The sequence below is a fragment of the Zootoca vivipara genome, chromosome 3 (assembly GCF_965207765.1).
Source record: "Zootoca vivipara chromosome 3, rZooViv2.hap1.1, whole genome shotgun sequence".
NCBI lineage: Eukaryota > Metazoa > Chordata > Lepidosauria > Squamata > Lacertidae > Zootoca > Zootoca vivipara.
This window is the reverse complement of record NC_142586.1, coordinates 63083467-63102851: the sequence shown is the minus strand read 5'-3', so window position 1 is coordinate 63102851 and position 19385 is coordinate 63083467. Positions and strand designations below refer to the sequence as shown.

At 43.5% G+C, this 19385-nt stretch overlaps 1 protein-coding gene across 1 annotated transcript; it reads right to left on the bottom strand.

Moving 5' to 3' along the window:
* Nucleotides 1-156: 156 nt before the first annotated feature.
* On the bottom strand, nt 157-18617 carry GINM1 (glycosylated integral membrane protein 1). The gene is made up of 8 exons (XM_035108777.3): nt 18488-18617; nt 12990-13049; nt 12322-12418; nt 9761-9912; nt 4409-4565; nt 3651-3781; nt 1499-1662; nt 157-1067 (listed from the first exon to the last, which is right to left on the bottom strand). Exons 1-8 carry the CDS (start codon nt 18605-18607, stop codon nt 965-967), a joined length of 984 nt encoding a protein of 327 aa, XP_034964668.2. The 5' UTR covers nt 18608-18617; the 3' UTR covers nt 157-964.
* Between the last annotated feature and the right edge of the window lie 768 nt (nt 18618-19385).

Here is a 19385-nt window from a genome sequence, read left to right as displayed (position 1 = left end):
GTATTTTTGTTAGGCATCTTTGGAGCAGCAATGCTGAAGGGTAGTCTAACAACTCTGTGAAATAAACCACCCCCTGTAAAATATACGAAGCAAATCAGTTTTGCAAAGGCCGGGCCTTGCTGCCCTAAATAGACAGGAATGATACAAGGCCTCCCGTTTCTCTCAACAGATAAGGATTTATTGTAAAGCTGTGATCGTACAAATCCATATGTAAAACAATTCTTAGTAAATTGGGATCTTGAAGACATTTTCTCTCGGGTAAGAGGCATTTATACTGTACTGCAACTTCAAGAAGTACAGTTTTACAAACACAACTTTCAGTGGGAAGAGGCCTTTTTTTAAAAAAAAAAAAATGACTGAATAAAGTGCTTGTAATGTCAGATTGCCTTTCATGCACCAAAAAGCATTGCACCAATACTGAATTTGTTGTAAGAGCAGGATGAACCCCCCCTCTCTCTCTCCCATAAGGCACACTTAAGGACAGCAGGCCTAAATTAGCTTTCCTTTTCTCACAGGTGTGTACAATCCTGTCCACGCTGTTCCATGTTGTTGGGGTCTAATCACTTAATATTTTCATTGCTCTGTGGAGCTTAAGGCTGCAGTCTTAATTATGTTCACATATCATTATTGAAATCTCTCAGGGTGTTTCAAGGCAGCAGGTTATTTAGATTAGTGTGGCAGGTTCATGCAACCAGTGTAGTCGGGGCGATTTTATGAGGAGATGGGAAATTACTTCATAGAAGTTAGAACTTACTGAAGTCCTTATGGAAGGGAGACTGCTATTTTTCCCCCTTCTGTCAATAACTTATTAAGGTGGCTGAAGTGGAGATGTAGTCTTTGGGGCCTCTTAAAACATTTTAAAACACTGATCGTTCATAGTCTGTATAGGAAAGGGAACACAATATATTAAGAATCAAGTGTCAAATACCATGTCAACAAATTCAAACAATTAAGGTGAATGTGTTTAAATACATTTTTCCTCTATATTATCTGTCTTCTCTGGAATATCTGGAAGTAAGCTGATCCCAACCACAGGGATGACACTGAGATCAACCTGAAGGACTCCCCTGAAAAAGAAGCAGGTAGTCATTAAAATCTAGACTTCAGAAATTCAAGGTTTTCCTTAACCAGTTGTTATGCCCAGGTTAACAGTGTTCTTTCAGCTTCAGAACTGAAAACTCTACAACTAAAACAAGTTTACTTCAACAGATAATGTAAGCATGGTAAGCCAAGACTGTTAAAAAAAAGTTTGTCTTCTACGTTTATATTTATAGTGCCTATTAGGAAGAGCAACTGATCAAAACAGCTGCACCTGAGATATAGAAGAATGGCTTTAAAAGGGTCAATATATAATAATATTTTAGGAGAGCTACATTTGTGGAACTGGACTATGCTCACTAGAATTTTAGCAGGGAAAGAAAATAGTTGTCAGAAATAAGCTTTTTTTCCCTGAAGTAACAGTTTGCTTTCACAGAATGAAATGTAGAAAGGCATTTACCTGGGTTCACATGAGGGGCAAAACACTTTTAAGACTTTGATGATTAAAGCTGCTCCAACAACTCCAACAACAATGACCAACATTAGATTAAAGAACACTGGAAAGGACTGCAGCCAGAACCTGCAGAGCTCTTTTCTCAAGTATTCCACCCACTGGCACATCACCTGCAAATGCAACAATACTGCCAGTTAAATACCCATCACTGATGCCCTTATCCACTAAACACAGAAGGTGGTATATCTCTTTCAAATCTCAGACCATAGATCCTCTTCTGAAGCCCAGCTGCTCCCATTTAAATGATCTTTTTAGCTCTCAACCACTATTTATTTACTGATAAATAAACAGTGGGCTGACAGTAAAAGGTGGGCATGAGTCACTCCAAAAAAAGAAATTAAGGCTAGTGGGGGAGGATCAGACTGGTGGCTCTAGCCCTGCACTCTATCTAGCAGTGGCCAGTCTAGAGGTAAATTTTGCAAGCACCGCCTGGGGGCAGCAGCCTTTTCCTGTTCTATGCCTTCAGCACATGATAAATGCTGTCTCCAGACAGATACTCAGATCTTAAGATAAGTGAACAAAAAGATGATCGTGGAAGGAAAGTTTCCCTTCCCATCTCCCACCCCACAGTTGCCTAAAGCTTTTCACATTCCTTCTGTGCTTGCCTCATAAACTTGCACTTGTTTCGGGCAGATTTTGTTTTACTTCCCTCCTTTGTTCAAAAATGATACTAACTCGCCTTTGACAGCTTCCTTGACGTTGCTATTTAACCACACTGGCGTTCTCTTGGACTCGTTTGCACCTGTACATTTATATCTGACTGTTGTAATTATTGGGTGATAATGGAACAGCTTTTGATCTAGCAGAGGGGGTCTGTTTTATAAGAGGAGAGGTCGTTTGTGCCAATTTACTTCTTCTCTCTATAACCCTGCCATGTCCCTCAAAAATCTGTTCCAGAGACTTGGGGGACCATTGGTGACAGTGTGGGAAATGACTCTGGGGACTGCAGCAGTAGGCAGAAATTTTTCAACATCCTTTGTAACTAACCTCTCATTTATAGACACTTCCTCTTCTGAAATTGAACACCACTCTACTGGACTTTCTGGGCAAGCTTACACTGATTATGAAATGCTGAATTTGAGACACAATTTGAGACACATTGTATCTAGAAATTTCTTTTTGTTATGACCTGATATTTACTCAGAGTGAGGATAATTTAAGTTGTCCATTATCACAATAGTTTCTCCTTTGGCTACCTACGTGGCTTGTCTGTCTGAAAATCACCATCAGAGTTTTGGTCAGGAGCATAATAACATAATAATATATTATTTTGGAGGCCTGGTATTTCTGTGACTGGATTTCTTCTTTTATGATTTTTAATTTATTGTATGTAATGTCCTCTTTGATGCAGACTAACACCACTCCAAGTGGGGCCTGTGGATTTTTATACCCAGGAGTAGGAAATAGATTAGCACCATTAGGTTTCTGGTATTTTAACTCTGTTTTAAATATATGCTTTTCTTTAATTTCAGGCACTTTTAATTTGCTTATCTTGGATCTGAAACTTCTAGAATTAGCATACAAATACAAATGCATTTTAGCTCAAGGTATATATTTCTTTTTTGCATACAATTTTGACTATAATACATTTGGTTATTAGTTTGGGTTTCATGTTTTCTTTTTCATTTTTAAATTAACATTTCTAGTTTGTGTTCAGTTACAGGGCAAGAAACATTCAGCTCCTTGATGAACATCACATCTGTTCAATCATCTTGTAGAGTAGGACCATGCCCACAGGTCATGCTGCCAACCAGTAATAGTTCAGCTGAACGTGTAAAAGAGACACCTGTGCTCTCATATCCCAGGAGGAAAGGAGCTGAGAACACACAAGCTTGGCCCTGGGCAGTGTGAATTCTCATCTCTGAAAGGTGCATGTATGCCCAGCCCTTGGCCTTCCCTACCATTGGGGTTTGGGGTTGAAGTCCCTTCTGCAATAAGAATAACTATTATATTTTTCGGAAAGGGTAGGGAGCAGTTTCCTCTGTCCCAGCAGTACTCTGCCCTGCTGTCTTGTTGTCCCCCACATAACTTAGGCTCCTGGAATGTCTCACGAGCATGCCCCACCCTACAATAGTGGTGGAACAGTAACAGAAAAGACCTTATAAGAGGATGGAGGCTCTGTTCTGAGAGGAGTCTCTGGCAACTTGCCAGGCATTGTCTCTTCATCCACTGTAGTTTCTACTTGTCTTAGAAGGTAGTGACTGGTTGTTTGTAGCGGACTTTCAATATCTTTTTTTTATAAAAAGAAAGAAAGAAAGAAAGAAAGAAAGAAAGAAAGAAAGAAAGAAAGAAAGAAAGAAAGAAAGAAAGAAAGAAAAAGAAAGAGGTTAGCTTAACAAGTAGGTGCCTCCCCACCTCTATAGATAATTCCAGGGGAAAGCAAGCAAGCAAAATAACAAAGTAATGCTACATTTTGAGACTATCCAAATCTACTTGTGCATTTTGTTTCACAATACAGGTACAACATACTAAAAAGAATGACAAACGAACAGCAAACAAATTTGACCTGCCTTCAAAATTGAGGAGTCAATTTCTGGCCATTTCCCATAAGACTTGAAAGACTTCTTAGCTGGCATTTGGCTGATTCACTAGTTTGGGGATTGTTTTATCATTATTTGCTGCTTTCATCTTACCAAGTTGTTATTAAATGATGCACACCATTTAGAACATTGGAAAAGCAGCCTATAGACATTTTAAAATCAATCAACTTAAAATAGATTGGATGTTCTCCCTTTTGGTGTATGGATACTGAAAAGTAATACAGGAAAACTTAAATGAAAAGGCAAAAATTATGGCAACACTTTCTGTAATGAAGAAGTAAAACTGGTTTGTCAGAGATCAACATTCACTGCATACCTTTTCCTGCTATGTTTGGAAGTGTGAACAAGATATCGTTGTCTCTGGGGATGGAATACAGCATGCTTTCCTTCAAAGGAACAGTGTAATTTGAGTGCCTAAGGACTCTTAAGTCTTTTACCAAGATGTCTATTTCAGTCACTTCATCTTGCTGAACCTGCAAAAGAGAAGTATAACTATTTATGAGCAATCCTCTTGAAACCGGAGCGGTAGGTGCATTTTTGAAATGGTGAAAATAAAAGGGCAGATGTATAAAATATATAAAGAATGCCAAGATGAAAAGTCTGTAGGAAGTCTGTAGAAAAGTCTGTAGGAAGTGGCCTTATACTGAGCCAGACCAATGGTCCATCTAGCTCAGTATTGTCAATACTGACCAGTAGCCACTCTTCAGGCAGGAGCCATTCCCAGCCCAAACTGGAGATCCCGGGGATTGAACTTCATACCTTTTCATGCAATGCAGATGCTCTACCAGTGAACCATGGTTCTTCCTCATTAAATAAATATCCAACTCACTGTAGCCCTTTTTGTATTATCATTAAAGAGATATTAAAGTGAAGGGCAGAATGTGATATCAACTCTCTTCTAAAGAGCAACTCAGGCTCCCAATCTTTCATTAAAACATTACCAGGAAACGGGACCAGCCCACTACAACATAAACATGCTGAACATCTTCTCTCTATAATGAGGGCCAATGTGCGGAAGTATGAAAAAGCAGCAGTGCCATATGCAATAGGAATGCTGTTTGGTTTTAAAGTAACTGAAGAAGAGAATTGCGAATAATTCTGTGCCAAATGTTAATTCCTGTATGTGCATAGCATGAGCTGTCAGTTTTAGCTGATAATCTCAATGCTAGTGTTTCGTGCATCTGGCTAAAAGAACTATACACAGAACAGCATCTGTTAGCCGTGGCCTAACTGATAAGGAAAGGAGCTGCCTCTGTTAGGCTGGATGGGAGGGAATGAATGGCTTGTTCCTTCCCCCTCCCTTCCAAACGATGCTCCCGTGCTTGGACATGACTGACCAGGAACACATCAATTCCTGGAAAGTTCTACCTCCTGAGTTCCAAAATCTTGGGATGGAAGGAAGCTGCCCCCCTCATTCTAATCCAAACACGGGACCCTCTACCACCCCTACTACACTCAGATAAGGAAGGAATACCCCACAGACTTAAATAATGGCACCGTTTTATTTTCATTTCTGTGAAACTGGAAAAATATATAGTATAAGTTGCCTTATACCGAGTCAGATTATTTGTCCATCCAGCTCAGTATTGTTTACAGCTATCATGGTGCCCGTCAGACGTTGGGGCTCCAGCATGGCCAATGGTCAGGAAAGTTTGAAGTTATAGTCCATGGCACATGGAGAGTAGCATATTAACTGCTCAGTCAGCAGCTGACACCAGTGTTTCTCTCCCCTACCTGGACTGCACCCGTCTCCCTAAAATGTTTCTGTCTCTGTGTGGATTTGAACCAGTAACGTCCTGAGCTTGTCTATGGCTATGTTAACATAGGTAAAAGGTAAAGGGACCCCTGACCATTAGGTCCAGTCGTGACCGACTCTGGGGTTGCGCGCTCATCTCACATTATTGGCCGAGGGAGCCGGCGTATAGCTTCCAGGTCATGTGGCCAGCATGACAAAGCCGCTTCTGGCAAACCAGAGCAGCACATGGAAACGCCGTTTACCTTCCCGCTGTAGCGGTTCCTATTTATCTACTTGCATTTTGACGTGCTTTCGAACTGCTAGGTTGGCAGGAGCTGGGACCAAGCAACAGGAGCTCACCCCGTCGCAGGGATTCGAACCGCCGACCTTCTGATCAGCAAGCCCTAGGCTCAGTGGTTTTAACCACAGGACCACCTGGGTCCCTGAGCTTGTCTATGGCTATGTTAACGTCCTGAGTAACTAAGTAACTTGTCTATGTAACTAAGTAACTTGTCTATGTAAGTTGTCTATGGCTAAGTAACGTCCTGAGCTTGTCTATGGCTATGTTAACATACAGCCCCACAAAGTTCTATTTTCTGATCACTCATAACAGTGAAGTTGCCACCAAGTGTTAGGCTGATTTTCACAGGGGCTTTTTACCAAAGCCTCAAGGTGCCCCCCCCAGTTATCACTATAAAGGTGTAGGATTTTTGTTCTAATATGCCACAGCGGGTGGCGCTGTGGGTTAAACCACAGAGCCTACGGCTTGCCGATCAGAAAGTCGGTGGTTTGAATCCCCGCGACGGGGTGAGCGCCTGTTGCTTGGTCCCGGCTCCTGCCAACCTAGCAGTTCGAAAGCACGTCAAAGTGCAAGTAGATAAATAGGTACCACTATAGTGGGAAGGTAAACGGTGTTTCCGTGTGCTGCTCTGGTTCGCCAGAAGCAGCTTTGTCATGCTGGCCACATGACCTGGAAGCTGTATGCCGGCTCCCTCGGCTAATAACACGAGTTGAGTGCAGCAACCCCAGAGTCGGTCACGACTGGACCTAATGGTCAGGAGTCCCTTTACCTTTATGCCACATACCGAACTCAATGCAGAATATAATTTGTCATTCTGCTGTGGAGTCTTTATGTCATTTGTTGCTTGCAACAGTGTGGTGCAATTTACAAAAGTCCATGGGGAGAAAAATGAGGCGGGCATCTTGTGAATCATGTTGCCTGGAATAGTATGGTAATGAGAAATCTTTAATAAATGATGTGTAAACTCTACCAAGTGTGCTTAATTGGAAGTAAATTACTCTGAATCAGTAGAACTTGTTTCCAAAGGGTCTGTTGCTGTTATTTCAGCTTCAGTAATTGTACTTAATATCCTGACTGGTTCTCCCTTAAAAGGGAAGAGAAAGATCAGATATATATATATATATATATATATAAGTATTTTTACCTTACTCTTCAGCTGAAAAAATGCATTTAAACAAACTAATGGCTGCTTCCTAGAGGCATTTATCACACTCAGAAATAAGAAGCAGACTGAGTGTAGTGCCTAAAACAATGGGAGTGCTAAAAATAACACAACACAGACTTACTGGACAACAATTCCCCATTATGCATAGAATGCAACTGGATGGGGCAAGTTCTCGAACGTTGGAATTCAGAAAACAAAACTTTCTAAACAAATCACCAATCTATTAACTCTTTAGCAGAAGATGGGATACCATGACTGCTCACTGAATAAGTCTTGGCACCAAAATTAGAGCACCGTCATATATTAATTACAGAACTGGTTTGTTGATTTTCCTGACCTTTTGTCACTAGTAATTCAGATCATACTACCTGATGCCAACACTGACATGATGAGTTGTGGAGGGGGGAATCCAACCTGACTGTAATGTGCTAAACCCTAACAATTTAGAGACATGTCAATGAAGAGGAATGCAGCAGGATGCCGTTTGTTGATGTAAGTTTTATCGCTCAGCCCTCTGTCAGGCTTTCAAGTGCCCAAGCTGGAATGCTGACATGATCAAGAATTACATATCCACACTGACACTTCTGTTGAAATTTAGACTTGAGCACTGAACAGTGGAGTTGAAGCAAACAAATTCCTAGTGGTTCACTTCACACTTAGTTCATTTCACATTTCTGAGCAAATTGCATAAAACAATTAAAGCACTAAACACAATACAACACAGAATTGCTGTAAACAGTACTGTACTGTACACAGTGGTACACAATACTCAACTGGGTGTGGGAAGTTACCTCATGCTGAAAATTTAAAAACACCATACATTTTAAGCAAATCACCAGGCTACCAGAACTATTTGAGAGGAAGAGTTTTGTCCCTTCTATAGAACTCAGAACCGTTTTTCTTCAAAAGCACTATTACTAAATGTGTGTGGCAACAAGAGGAGAGATTCTCTTTTGACAGTTTCTTGTGTCAATTCTGTGTCCAGGTCAGCTGTTTACCAGCTTCATCTGGTATGCAGGCTGAGACCCTACCTGCCTGTGGACTGCCTCGCCAGAGTGGTGCATGCTCTGGTTATCTCTCACTTGCAATGCGCTCTATCTGGGGCTACCTTTGAAGGTTACCCAGAAACTACAACTAATCCAGAATGCAACAGCTAGACTGGCGACTGGGAGTGGTCGCCGAGACCACATAACACTGGTCTTGAAAGACCTACATTGGCTCCCAGTACGTTTCCGAGCACAAGTCAAAGTGTTGGTGCTGACCTTTAAAGCCCTAAACGGCCTCGGTCCAGTATGCCTGAAGGAGTGTCTCCACCCCCATCATTCTACCCGGACACTGAGGTCCAGCACCGAGGGCCTTCTGGCGGTTCCCTCACTGCGAGAAACCAAGTTACAGAAAACCAGGCAGAGGGCCTTCTCGGTAGTGGCACCCGTCCTGTGGAATGCCCTCCCACCAGATGTCAAAGAGAACAACAACTACCGGACTTTTAGAAGACATCTGAAGGCAGCCTGTTTAGGAAAGCTTTTAATGTTTGATGGATTACTGCATTTTAATATTTTGTTGGAAGCCGCCCAGAGTGGCTGGGGAAACCCAGCCAGATGGTGTGTGTGTGTGTGTGTGTGTGTGTGTGTGTGTGTGTGTGTATGAATCATTAATTTCTGCAGTACAGGAGTGGATTTTACAGTAAGATCAGACTACAGCTGAAAAGAGCTATGTACTAGAAATTCTGTTAACATGTATTAGGTCAATATCATTACGTGACAGCAGCAAGGCTGGCTCTGTATCCAATGGATCCCAGTCCAGATGAGCCCTGTCTTCTCTCTGTCCCTGGATAGTCCTGTTTGGTGATGATATACAGAATATACAGTGGAACCTCGGTTTATGAACACCTCGGTTTATGAATTTTCGGTTTATGAACGCCGTGGACCCATCTGGAACGGATTAATTCACTTTCCATTACTTTTAATGGGAAAGTTCGCTTCAGTTTATGAACGCTTCAGTTTATGAACAGACTTCCGGAACCAATTACACCCATGTTTCAGTTTATGAACGCTTTGGTTTAAGTACTTTGCGGACCCGTCTGGAACGGATTAATCCACTTTCCATTACTTTCAATGGAAAAGTTCGCTTCAGTTTATGAACGGTTACTCCGCGGACCGTCTGGAACAGATTAATCCACTTTCCATTACTTTCAATGGGAAAGTTCGCTTCAGTTTATGAACGCTTCAGTTTATGAACAGACTTCCGGAACCAATTGTGTTCATAAACCGAGGTACCACTGTATATAGATGTGGTGTTGTAGTTTCTTTTTAAATCCTATTTGTTTAACATCGGACACCGTTATGATATGGTGGCCCAGGGCATATCATACAACTAAACTACCCATTCACGGTAGAACAAAGTACCGTACTCCAATGAATTTAAAAACTGGCTAACAAATACAATAATTTAAAGTGGTATGACTTACCCGCTTTTCATCAATTTCTGTCACTTCCTCTTGAACGACAATCAACCGTAAGTTGGATCTGGATGCCATTGGCCATTCGTGGACCATAATGCGAACACTGACAATTCCTAATCGCTGCTCTTCCTGTAGTGTTTCAGAGTTACTACTCTCCACTATCAATGAAGAACTGTGTGTCATATAGTGGTTATATAGAGAGATATGATCTCTAAAAACAAGGTACATATAAATGGGTGATCGGTGCATTGCAGATTGGATTTGGCTCCTCACTGCACAGGAACAGCATTGCTTGTTGCTGGATTCAAGGCAGCTTTCAAAAGAAGTGGTCATGGGCCAAGAGAGTACAGTACAAAGGTTTTCCTGAATGCAAACAAGAGTACTTTTTATCATCTGTGTATTGGTTTTCCTAAAGATCAAGTGGAAATACAAGCAGCCTCCTCCATTCCATAGGGTTCCCAAGAACTAAGTTCAGCACTGCATTCCCACTAAAGCTGGGACTTGTGAAAATTGGTGGCAGAGAAATGGAAGCAGGAATAGTGTTCAGATAACTGCACACAGCACATGTCTAGGTAAAGGTAAAAAGGTAAAGGACCTCTGGACGGCTAAGTCTAGTCCACGGCGACTATGGGGTTGTGGCACTCATCTCGCTTTCAGGCCAAGGGAGCTGGTGTATATCCACAGACAGCTTTCCGCATCATGTGGCCATCATGACTAAACCGCTTCTGGTGCAACAGGACAGCGTGACGGAAACCAGAGTACACGGAAACACCGTTTACCTTGCCGCCACAGTGGTACCTATTTATCTACTTGCACCGGCGTGCTTTCGAACTGCTAAGTTGGCAGGAGACGGGGCAGAGCAACAGGAGCTCACCCTGTCATGGGGATTCAAACTATTGACCTTCTGATCGGCAAGCCCAAGAGTCTCAGTGGTTTAGACCACAGCGCCACCCGCGTGTACCTTGTCTACCACGACCAATCTCCTCACGACTTCTTGGCACAAAAATGAAGAAAAGCAAATGATAGGACATGTGCTTCCATTCAGTCATCCAAACTCCCTGCCCCAGGGCCAAGTACGGTATCCTTGCTCCTATGGACATTTCTGTTAGGGAAGGAGCGGCTGTCTTGCTGGCTTTGCACATGCAGGCGTCCAACCCTGTTGGTAATATGTAGGCAGCTTCTATCCACAACACACAAGTCAAATCAGTCTTTGGAGTTTCAGGCAAAAAAATAAGGGCTTGTTCCAAGTACCACTATTTTCTTCTGCAAGGATTGGGGTATTTAGTGTCAGTTGAGACCCCCTCCTACCCTGACTTCCTTCCATCCCTCCAGTAAGGCAAAGTGGATGTCTGAATACATTGTGGGAAATAATAACATGCACTCTTATTATACAACCCCAGAACCATTTTATATTCTTATCTTGGAAATTTAACAGAAACTCAAAGGTAAGGCTTACAGAACCAAGGTTTTATATTAAATCAATACAAATTTGTATTGTGATGGTTTGAGAGTTGGCTGCATCTGAGTAAAGAACAGTGAGAGCTCATTTCCAAATATGTTTATTGAGACATATGCCCTGCTCAGTTCAAGAGAACTTACTTCCTTTAGAAGATCCATACTATTTTTTTAAAGCATAGGAGCACTTTTGCTGCATCCAAACCATGATGAGCCACTGTGTGGTCTCCTTAAAGGAAGCCATGTTTAGTTATTAATGCATGATGTTTTAGGCTTTCAAAAGCCAATGCTTAAAACACATTAGCATCCCCTTAGTGCAAGAGCTGATCATAAAGGGTAGATGATCTCAGAACTTAACCTTGAGACCACCCATAACCAGTGCATCAAGAGACTACTCTGTGCATAAAATGTTCTTCCATGGAAAGTAATTGCTTTAGCTTCATTCATTATGTAAAATGTTGCCTGTATACCCAAATCAGGATGTTTCTGTCCACGACAAAGCAGATTGGGAAGGGGGGAAAACAATATTTCCATTTTTAATAACTACATTATAAAAATTACTGGGAAATATTTTCAATCTTTTCAATGAAACCTCTAGTTCTAGCAGAGATTGAACTTAAACTAAGAAAGTCTACAGGAGAAGAAAGTGTTTTGCAAAGATCTGAAAGACTCTCCCAACATTCTATTATTATTATTATTCTTTCTTCTACACCAACTCTATCTGGATACATGCCAGTTTAAGAAAGGAGACAGACAGGACTTATCAGGGTGGAGTCACATCCTTGCATTTATACTGCCTAGTCTACGGCACAAATTCTTTGCCTTTAACAAATAAATTAACTGAACAGGAACTTCGCTAACAGTTTCCAGAAAGGGAAGGTTTGAACTCATTGTTTTTTATGGGCAGAATATGTGAGCACTGTGGGTGAGAAATAGAGAGGACACTCCATTTCATATTTTATCTATTTTAAACATACCTTAACAGTGGAGATTTATTTTTAACAGTACAGATGTGTATATAGTATAATGTTACTTATTTGTTATACCATTATTCATGAGTGGTGAACTGCATGGAAGCACACAGCACAGGTAAGGAATTAAACAATACTTACATATTAAAGTCTGACATTTAATCCGAGCAACTCCACTCTTCAGCGGAAAGTCATTTACATAAACCTGACCATTTACATAGGTAATATTAAGGATGACCTAAAGAAAATAACAGAATCAAACATGTTAAATGTCCACATTTTGTAACACAAGGTCAAGCACAATTGTTAAGATTATTTAATCTAAATAATCATTTTAGCAATTACCAGAATTCAGACATTAAGAAGTTAAGGCTGCAATCATGGAACTGACACTCAACTGTTTTATGGGATGCAGCTGGCACCAGAGGTCCCCCAGAGTTTGGAAAGCTCTGCAGATGTAGATGTTTTGCTGGTGGTAGGGGTCAAAATGGAGCGGGCAAGGCTGAGGATCCACAGGATTCTGCATCCTTTCACCTCCACATTCCCTAGAAACACCCCAAAATGCTTTGCAAAGCTACACCAGCCATGTAGTAGGCATAAGCAATTCCCACTAATCACAAATATCTTTTAGGGGAGCAAAACAAGAAGTCACATGGTGCCATCACAGGATACCATCAAGGGTACCGGCTACTCTGTATCTATTACAGATTAGTTAGAACCTAAATACATGCTTGATTTCCACTGATTGATCACCCTCAGAAGATAAAATGCTAAGCTAAAGCAAGTACAGTACAGGAAGTCTGACATACCTGCCCTTCCTGAACATCCCTGTTGTTTTCCAGCATTGTAACTTTAATCTTGATGCTTTCCTGCAAGTGTGAGAGAAGGAGGAAGAGGTTTCAAAGAAAGAAACATGTTACAGATTTCTCAATATGGCATCTACCGTGTTTCCCCTTTTTTAATACGTAGTCAGAAAGTAAGCCATGGCAGCATTTTTTAGGAGTTGATATATACAAGACACCCCCCGAAAATAAGACATACCTCTCATACTGTGTACAGCGAGACCGCCGAGCGCCCCAGCCAGCCAGCGGAACCCAGCCAGCCAGCGGGGCCTGGAACCGGCTGCTGCCGGAACAGGCAGCTACAGAGTGGAGCGCTCTGGAGCGCCGAGCGCTCGGAGCGCCCCGCAGCACCAGGCGGAGCGCCCAGCCAGCGGCCTGGCCTCTTCCTGGCCCAGCCGTGGAGGCCTGCAGTCCCGCCGCCGGAACAGGCGACTGCAGAGTGGAGCGCTCTGCAGCGCCGAGTGCTCGGAACGTCCAGCAGCGCCCAGCCAGAGCGGTGAGGCAGAGTGGCGGCCAGAGGCCCGCTGGCCCTTCCGCGCCACTGGAACGTTGTGGGCCGCATAGCCCGAGGCAGAGCAGCGGCAGGAGCCCTGCTGGCCCTGCCATGGTGACGGGCGGCCGCGGGAGACTTGCTGGCCCCTTCCGCGCCGCCGGAACGTTGTGGGCTGCATGGCCCGAGGCAGAGCGGCGGCGGGAGCCCCGCTGGCCCTGCCATGGTGACGGGCGGCGACGGGAGACCTGCTGGCCCCTTCCGCGCTGCCGGAACGTTGTGGGCTGCATGGCCCAAGGCAGAGCGGCGGCGGGAGCCCCGCTGGCCCTGCCAGGGTGGCGGGCGGCGGAGGGAGACCTGCTGGCCCCTCCCGCGCCGCCGGAACTTTGTGGGCTGCATGGCCCAAGGCAGAGCGGCGGCGGGAGCTCCGCTGGCCCTGCCATGGTGACGGGCGGCGGAGGGAGACCTGCTGGCCCCTTCCGCGCCGCCGCAGCGTCATGGGCTGCATGGCCCGCCGCCGGAATTTTGTGGGCAGGGAAGCGGGAGGCAGGCAGGCGGGCTGGGCGATGGGCCCATGGCTGCGCTCGGCGGACCGGTAGTGGGCTCAACGCTGGTCTGCGCCGGCCTGCGGCAGGGGCTTTGGCTCTGTCCGCTGCCGGCGCACGGCACCTCGTCATGGCCGGGATCTGGGTCCTGGTTGTGTGAGTGCCCTCCCCTCCCATAGCAGCGCCCGGGACGAGGCTGCCTCTGAACATGCACAGAGAGACACCCCCTTCCCACCCCACCCCCGCTAGTCCAGTGCCGGGGAAAAGGTGTCTTGGAAAGCCGGGTTGTGTTTATAGCTCGGGATGGGGCCGGTCTCTGAGCACGCACAAAGTGCCTCCCTCGCCGCTGCCTTTGCACTTTTTTCCTTGTCTCTTTTTAAAAGAAGTTGCTCCCCAGGGTGGGTCCATAATAAAAACCTAATAAAAAATTAAGACATCTCCTGAAAATAAGACACCTTGTGGTTTTTTGAGGAAAAAAGTTATAAGACGGTGTCTTAAAAAAGGGGAAACACGGTACTAGGGAGCTGGTTCTATTTCCAGTTCCAAATCCCCTTCCAATACCAGTTTTAATCCGTGTTTCCTGTGTATTCAAAAAGTAGAGTAAAATTTTATTTAAAAAAACTAGATAACAGACCTTTAGACTACGAAGAACTGAATACAACCAAGTTTTCAAAAGCTGTGAGATCTAGCAGTCAGTTGATCATGGTGTGGTTGGTAAAAAAAAAAAAGTATAGTCTGTTGAATTGGCACCAAGTTACTTCCACATTCTGTAGTTTATCCTGATCCCCAGATATTGAATAATAATAAACATTGCATTCTACAAAGCACAACAGTTTCTCATCTGAGTTACTGGAATAGGTATCACACCAGTTGTATTCCATATCCAGGTTTTCCTGTACAGTATTAAAACAGCTGTTAAAATGATGGTACATTAACTATATCCTTATCTGTTGTATGTTCATATTATCCTTTAGATCACGTGTGAGGAACTTTTGGCTCTCCAAATGTTGCAGGGCTACACCTCCCACCATGCCATGATTGCTGGAGCTAACAAGCCAAAGGTTGCCCACACCTGCTTTATAATTTAATTAAAAAATTAAGGCAACCAACTGCTTATAAACTACAGTATATGCATGAGAGTGCCATGAATAGAGAGCACATGCCACACTGTGACAAATGTCTAACTTAACAAAAGTTTAACCAATACTTTACTTCTGCTCTCGGCCTTACAATTCAATTAGCACCAGAGATGGAATCCAAATTACTGCTGGCATTTATATTTTCAGGAAAACAAACAAAATAAAAAGCTCTTGGGGTGGTTTGCAGCTAGCAAACCTGTTTGCATAACCTCTCTGGAACTCCTTCTTCATTTATTTACTGTGGGGTTTTTTTTTTGCATTTATGTCCTGTATTTCCTCCAAGACGCTTAGGGGAATGTACATGATTTCCCAACCACCAAGAAGAGCTGGGCAGAGTCCATATTGTGATACTGGTTTCTTAATTTCTGACCTGGTGATATATCACGAATCATGATGTGTGTTAAGGCTGTCCAATATATTGTACAAAACCAATTTGAAGGCCATATTATGATATTGATTTCATAATGTTTGACCTGGCAATATATCACGAATCATGGTGTGTGTGTGTGTGTGTGTGTGTGTGTGTGTGTGTGTGTGTGTGCATGTCCTATGCAAAAATCGCAATGTGGGGGAAACCACGAAGCCAGCCAATGCCTCTACATAGCTCCATCCTTATTTCAGACACCGTGATATATTGGTATATCGTGATGTTGAAAACCAGATATCACCCAGCCCTACCACCAAGCTCATTTTATCCTCACAATTCACTGAGGTACAGCAGTTTTAATGCACATCTTAGGTCTGAATTTTACCAAATGTATACTAGCCTGCATATGTGCTTCACCTGGTGGTATGATGGCTTTGTATGTATAACCTGGTTTATATTTCCTTTAACTGTCACCCCGCCCAGCACTCTTTCCCCTCCCCTCCTTTTATCGGTGCATTTGTGCTGGTACATATTGTGAATGTTGTGATAAAACTTTAAATAATAAAAAGTACAAATCAATAAAAAAACCAGTACTTTTCACATTACATTATTTTCACACACACTACACTTCTCTTGGGTGTCCCAGCATTTCTTGCCCTGCCAAATACACACACTGCATGACTGGGTAGAGTATTTCTTGGGTGCACTTAATGACCCTTCAGTTCAAAACTCTCTGGCCTTTTCATCATAATTTTGCCAAATAGAGTTCACAATGTTCCTTTTGTGACTTGAATGCAAAGAATGACTAATTTATATCAACAGACCAAAGGAGTGGGGGTGGGGAGTCAACTGTGGAGCATATTCTACGTAGTTTAGAAAAATTGCAAGAAATTGTGCAATAGTGGTCATGTAGGAGGATTGCACCATAAGGAAATGACTGAACAGACATTTCATTTTGCCTTTCAATATCTTTCTTTCTTAGCCCTTTCCTCTAACAATTTTTCTAGAAGATATATTTCTAAAATAATTGTATTCTGAAGGTAAACTTCTACCAGCAGGTTCTAGTGGTGCAATAAGCCTTTCCGGAGGCTTTAAAATATAAGATGTAAAGGGTGAAAATGAGAATTCCTTAGGGAAGAGGGAGGCAGGGAAGTAGTAAAGCAACTGAAGGAAGATCATTCCAGATTTATGGAATGAAAACTAGCAGTGTTTTTGCCTGAAGGACAGAACTTCTGACCACTTTCCTCTTAGATATTCTCCTGTTGATTTTATAGTTGCTTGGAATCACTGAGATAGCCAGAGGAAAGCAAATCACGAAAGAACCTCAAAAATACTTCTTTTTGGCAGTCCAAACACTTAGCAATTCATTAATACAGTACTGTTCAAAATCTTTTTACCCTTATGTTTATGCAAGCAGCATCTTATACTGTACTTCTTAGGGGTTATTAAGAAATAAATGCATTCTTTATATCAAAGTTTTATGATGAGTGTCAACTATTCCTTTGCTCTTTGTGCATTACGCACCACAAAGACACAGAGGGCGATTCTTGCATTTTCCACTGTTTAATTCCTTGCAAGTAGCCATCAACTTAGTAGTGAAGAGTCCCCAGACTCTTACACCTTCCTTTTCTAAAATAAAAAAATGCTTTCAAGAAGCAAAGTTATTGACTTTTCTAGTACAGCATATTCATGTGAAACTTTAGTTCATTCATAAACGATATTAAAAAACATAGAATGTCTTATAAATGCTAACTTGAGGTATTTACTTTGCTAGTTCTTCATAAGGTGGATCTTTCCATATACTAATCCAGGCTTCCTCATGATCCCTAGCTAGCAGGACCAGTGGTCAGGGATGATGGGAATTGTAGTATCAAAACATCTGGAGGGCCGAAGTTGAGTAAGCCTGTACAGTACTAATCCATCACACTGAAACCAGGGATAAAGTTAATCCAAATATAATCATTGCTTGTTCAGATGTTTGTGATGGAGATTTTGGGTTATCTCTCTTAGCAAGTAGCTAGCTATCAGAAGTTGAATGCAGTTGTCTCTTAAGTGCTTGAAAAGGATGCTGTACCGAAACCACTCCTGTGCTTCAAGCTAACACAGCTATAACATGTGGTTAACTTAAAGAAACTACTAGTAACACCCACAAATCACAGGATTCGTAACACCCACAAATCACTTAAATATTCCTCTATATTTTCCACTCAAAAGCAATTTGATTTTGTTGGGTAGCTTGTCATTAAAGGCTTCCGCACAGAAACAGTTGAGACTATCATGCTCTTCTCTCAACGCAGACCATATGCATTAAAGAAAGCACTTAATCCCAAAAAATAAAATCTAATATTGGCGTTACCTAGCCCAATGAACATCCTGTATTCTCACGACATATTCATTCGGTCCCTTGCATGCCTGTGGGCAAACATAGCAAGTACACAGCTGACATACTTCATACGAACATCCAAGCCACACAAGGCCTGATGCCACATCTTATGCAATTCTGCATACATATTAATATACAAATCGCTCCTTCACGGGGGTGGGGGTGGGGGAGAAGGAAGAAACCCCCACCTTAAAAGTGTACAAGCCTGAGCATTTCACACAGGTGGGCACTAGGGCACCATCTCGGGAGGTCCACACGACGCTCCTGCACACTCCCACGGCACCTTAGACAAGACACAAACAATGCAACCCCGCCGCGCCTATCTACAGCAGCATGTCGATTCCTTACTCCGAATTAAAGGACAGATGAGCACGGAAGATTAGGGGCCAATCCACTGCATTTATTGTTTCTTGGTTTTATCTGACTCCTCCGGGGGGTCCACTTCTGCTCGCCCCTCTTCCCCACTCCCTCCGTGTGTACTCTCCGTCCTAGTGCCGCCAGAATAAAGATGAGGCTGCCCGGAGACCCTTCCTCTCCCTACCTGGTTATCGAGCTGGGAGAAAGCGGCTGTCGGCTCCGGGGCAGCCAGGCAGGAGGGCAGCAGAAGAAGAAGCCCCGGGAGCAGCCGCAGGAACTCGCGTGGCCCCAGCGCCACCTCCATCTTGGGAGCCGGGAATTAAAACAAAGTGAAACATCAACAAAGCCAGAGGAGGCGGCAGGCGGAGCAGAGGCGGGGAGGAGTCCGGCAGGGGAGGGGAGAGGAGGAGGAGGCTGCAGCAGCAACAACAACAACAGCAGCAGCAGCAGCAGCAGCAGCAGCAGCAACAACAACAACAACAACAACAACAACAACAGAACCGGGAAAGATGCAGGATTAGGAGAGGTGCTGCTGAGGGCAGGAGAAAGGCCGTGTCAAAAACGGTTTCCCTTGGGAAAGGCTTAGGAGTTGGAGCCAAACAGCCCAGAGGAGATTTGCGCGGGGGAAAGAGCAACCTGTCTCAAATAAATTAGTCCTCCTTCCTCAAATGAGCAGAGATGAGAATAGGCATGCAGGTTTAAAGGTAAAGGTAAAGGGACCCCTGACTGTTAGGTCCAGTTGCAGATGACTCTGGGGTTGCGGCGCTCATCTCGCTTTATTGGCCGAGGGAGCCGGCATACAGCTTCCAGGTCATGTGGCCAGCATGACTAACCCGCTTCTGGAGAACCAGAGCAGCACACGGAAACGCCTTTTACCTTCCCGCCGGAGCAGTACCTATTTATCTACTTGCACTTGACATGCTTTCAAACTGCTAGGTGGGCAGGAGCTGGGACCGAACAACGGGAGCTCACCCCTTCGTGGGGATTCGAACCGCCGACCTTCTGATTGGCAAGCCCTAAACTCTGTGGTTTAGATTAGCAACAAATCCCGCTTTATTCAGTGTACTGTATACGGTACCACT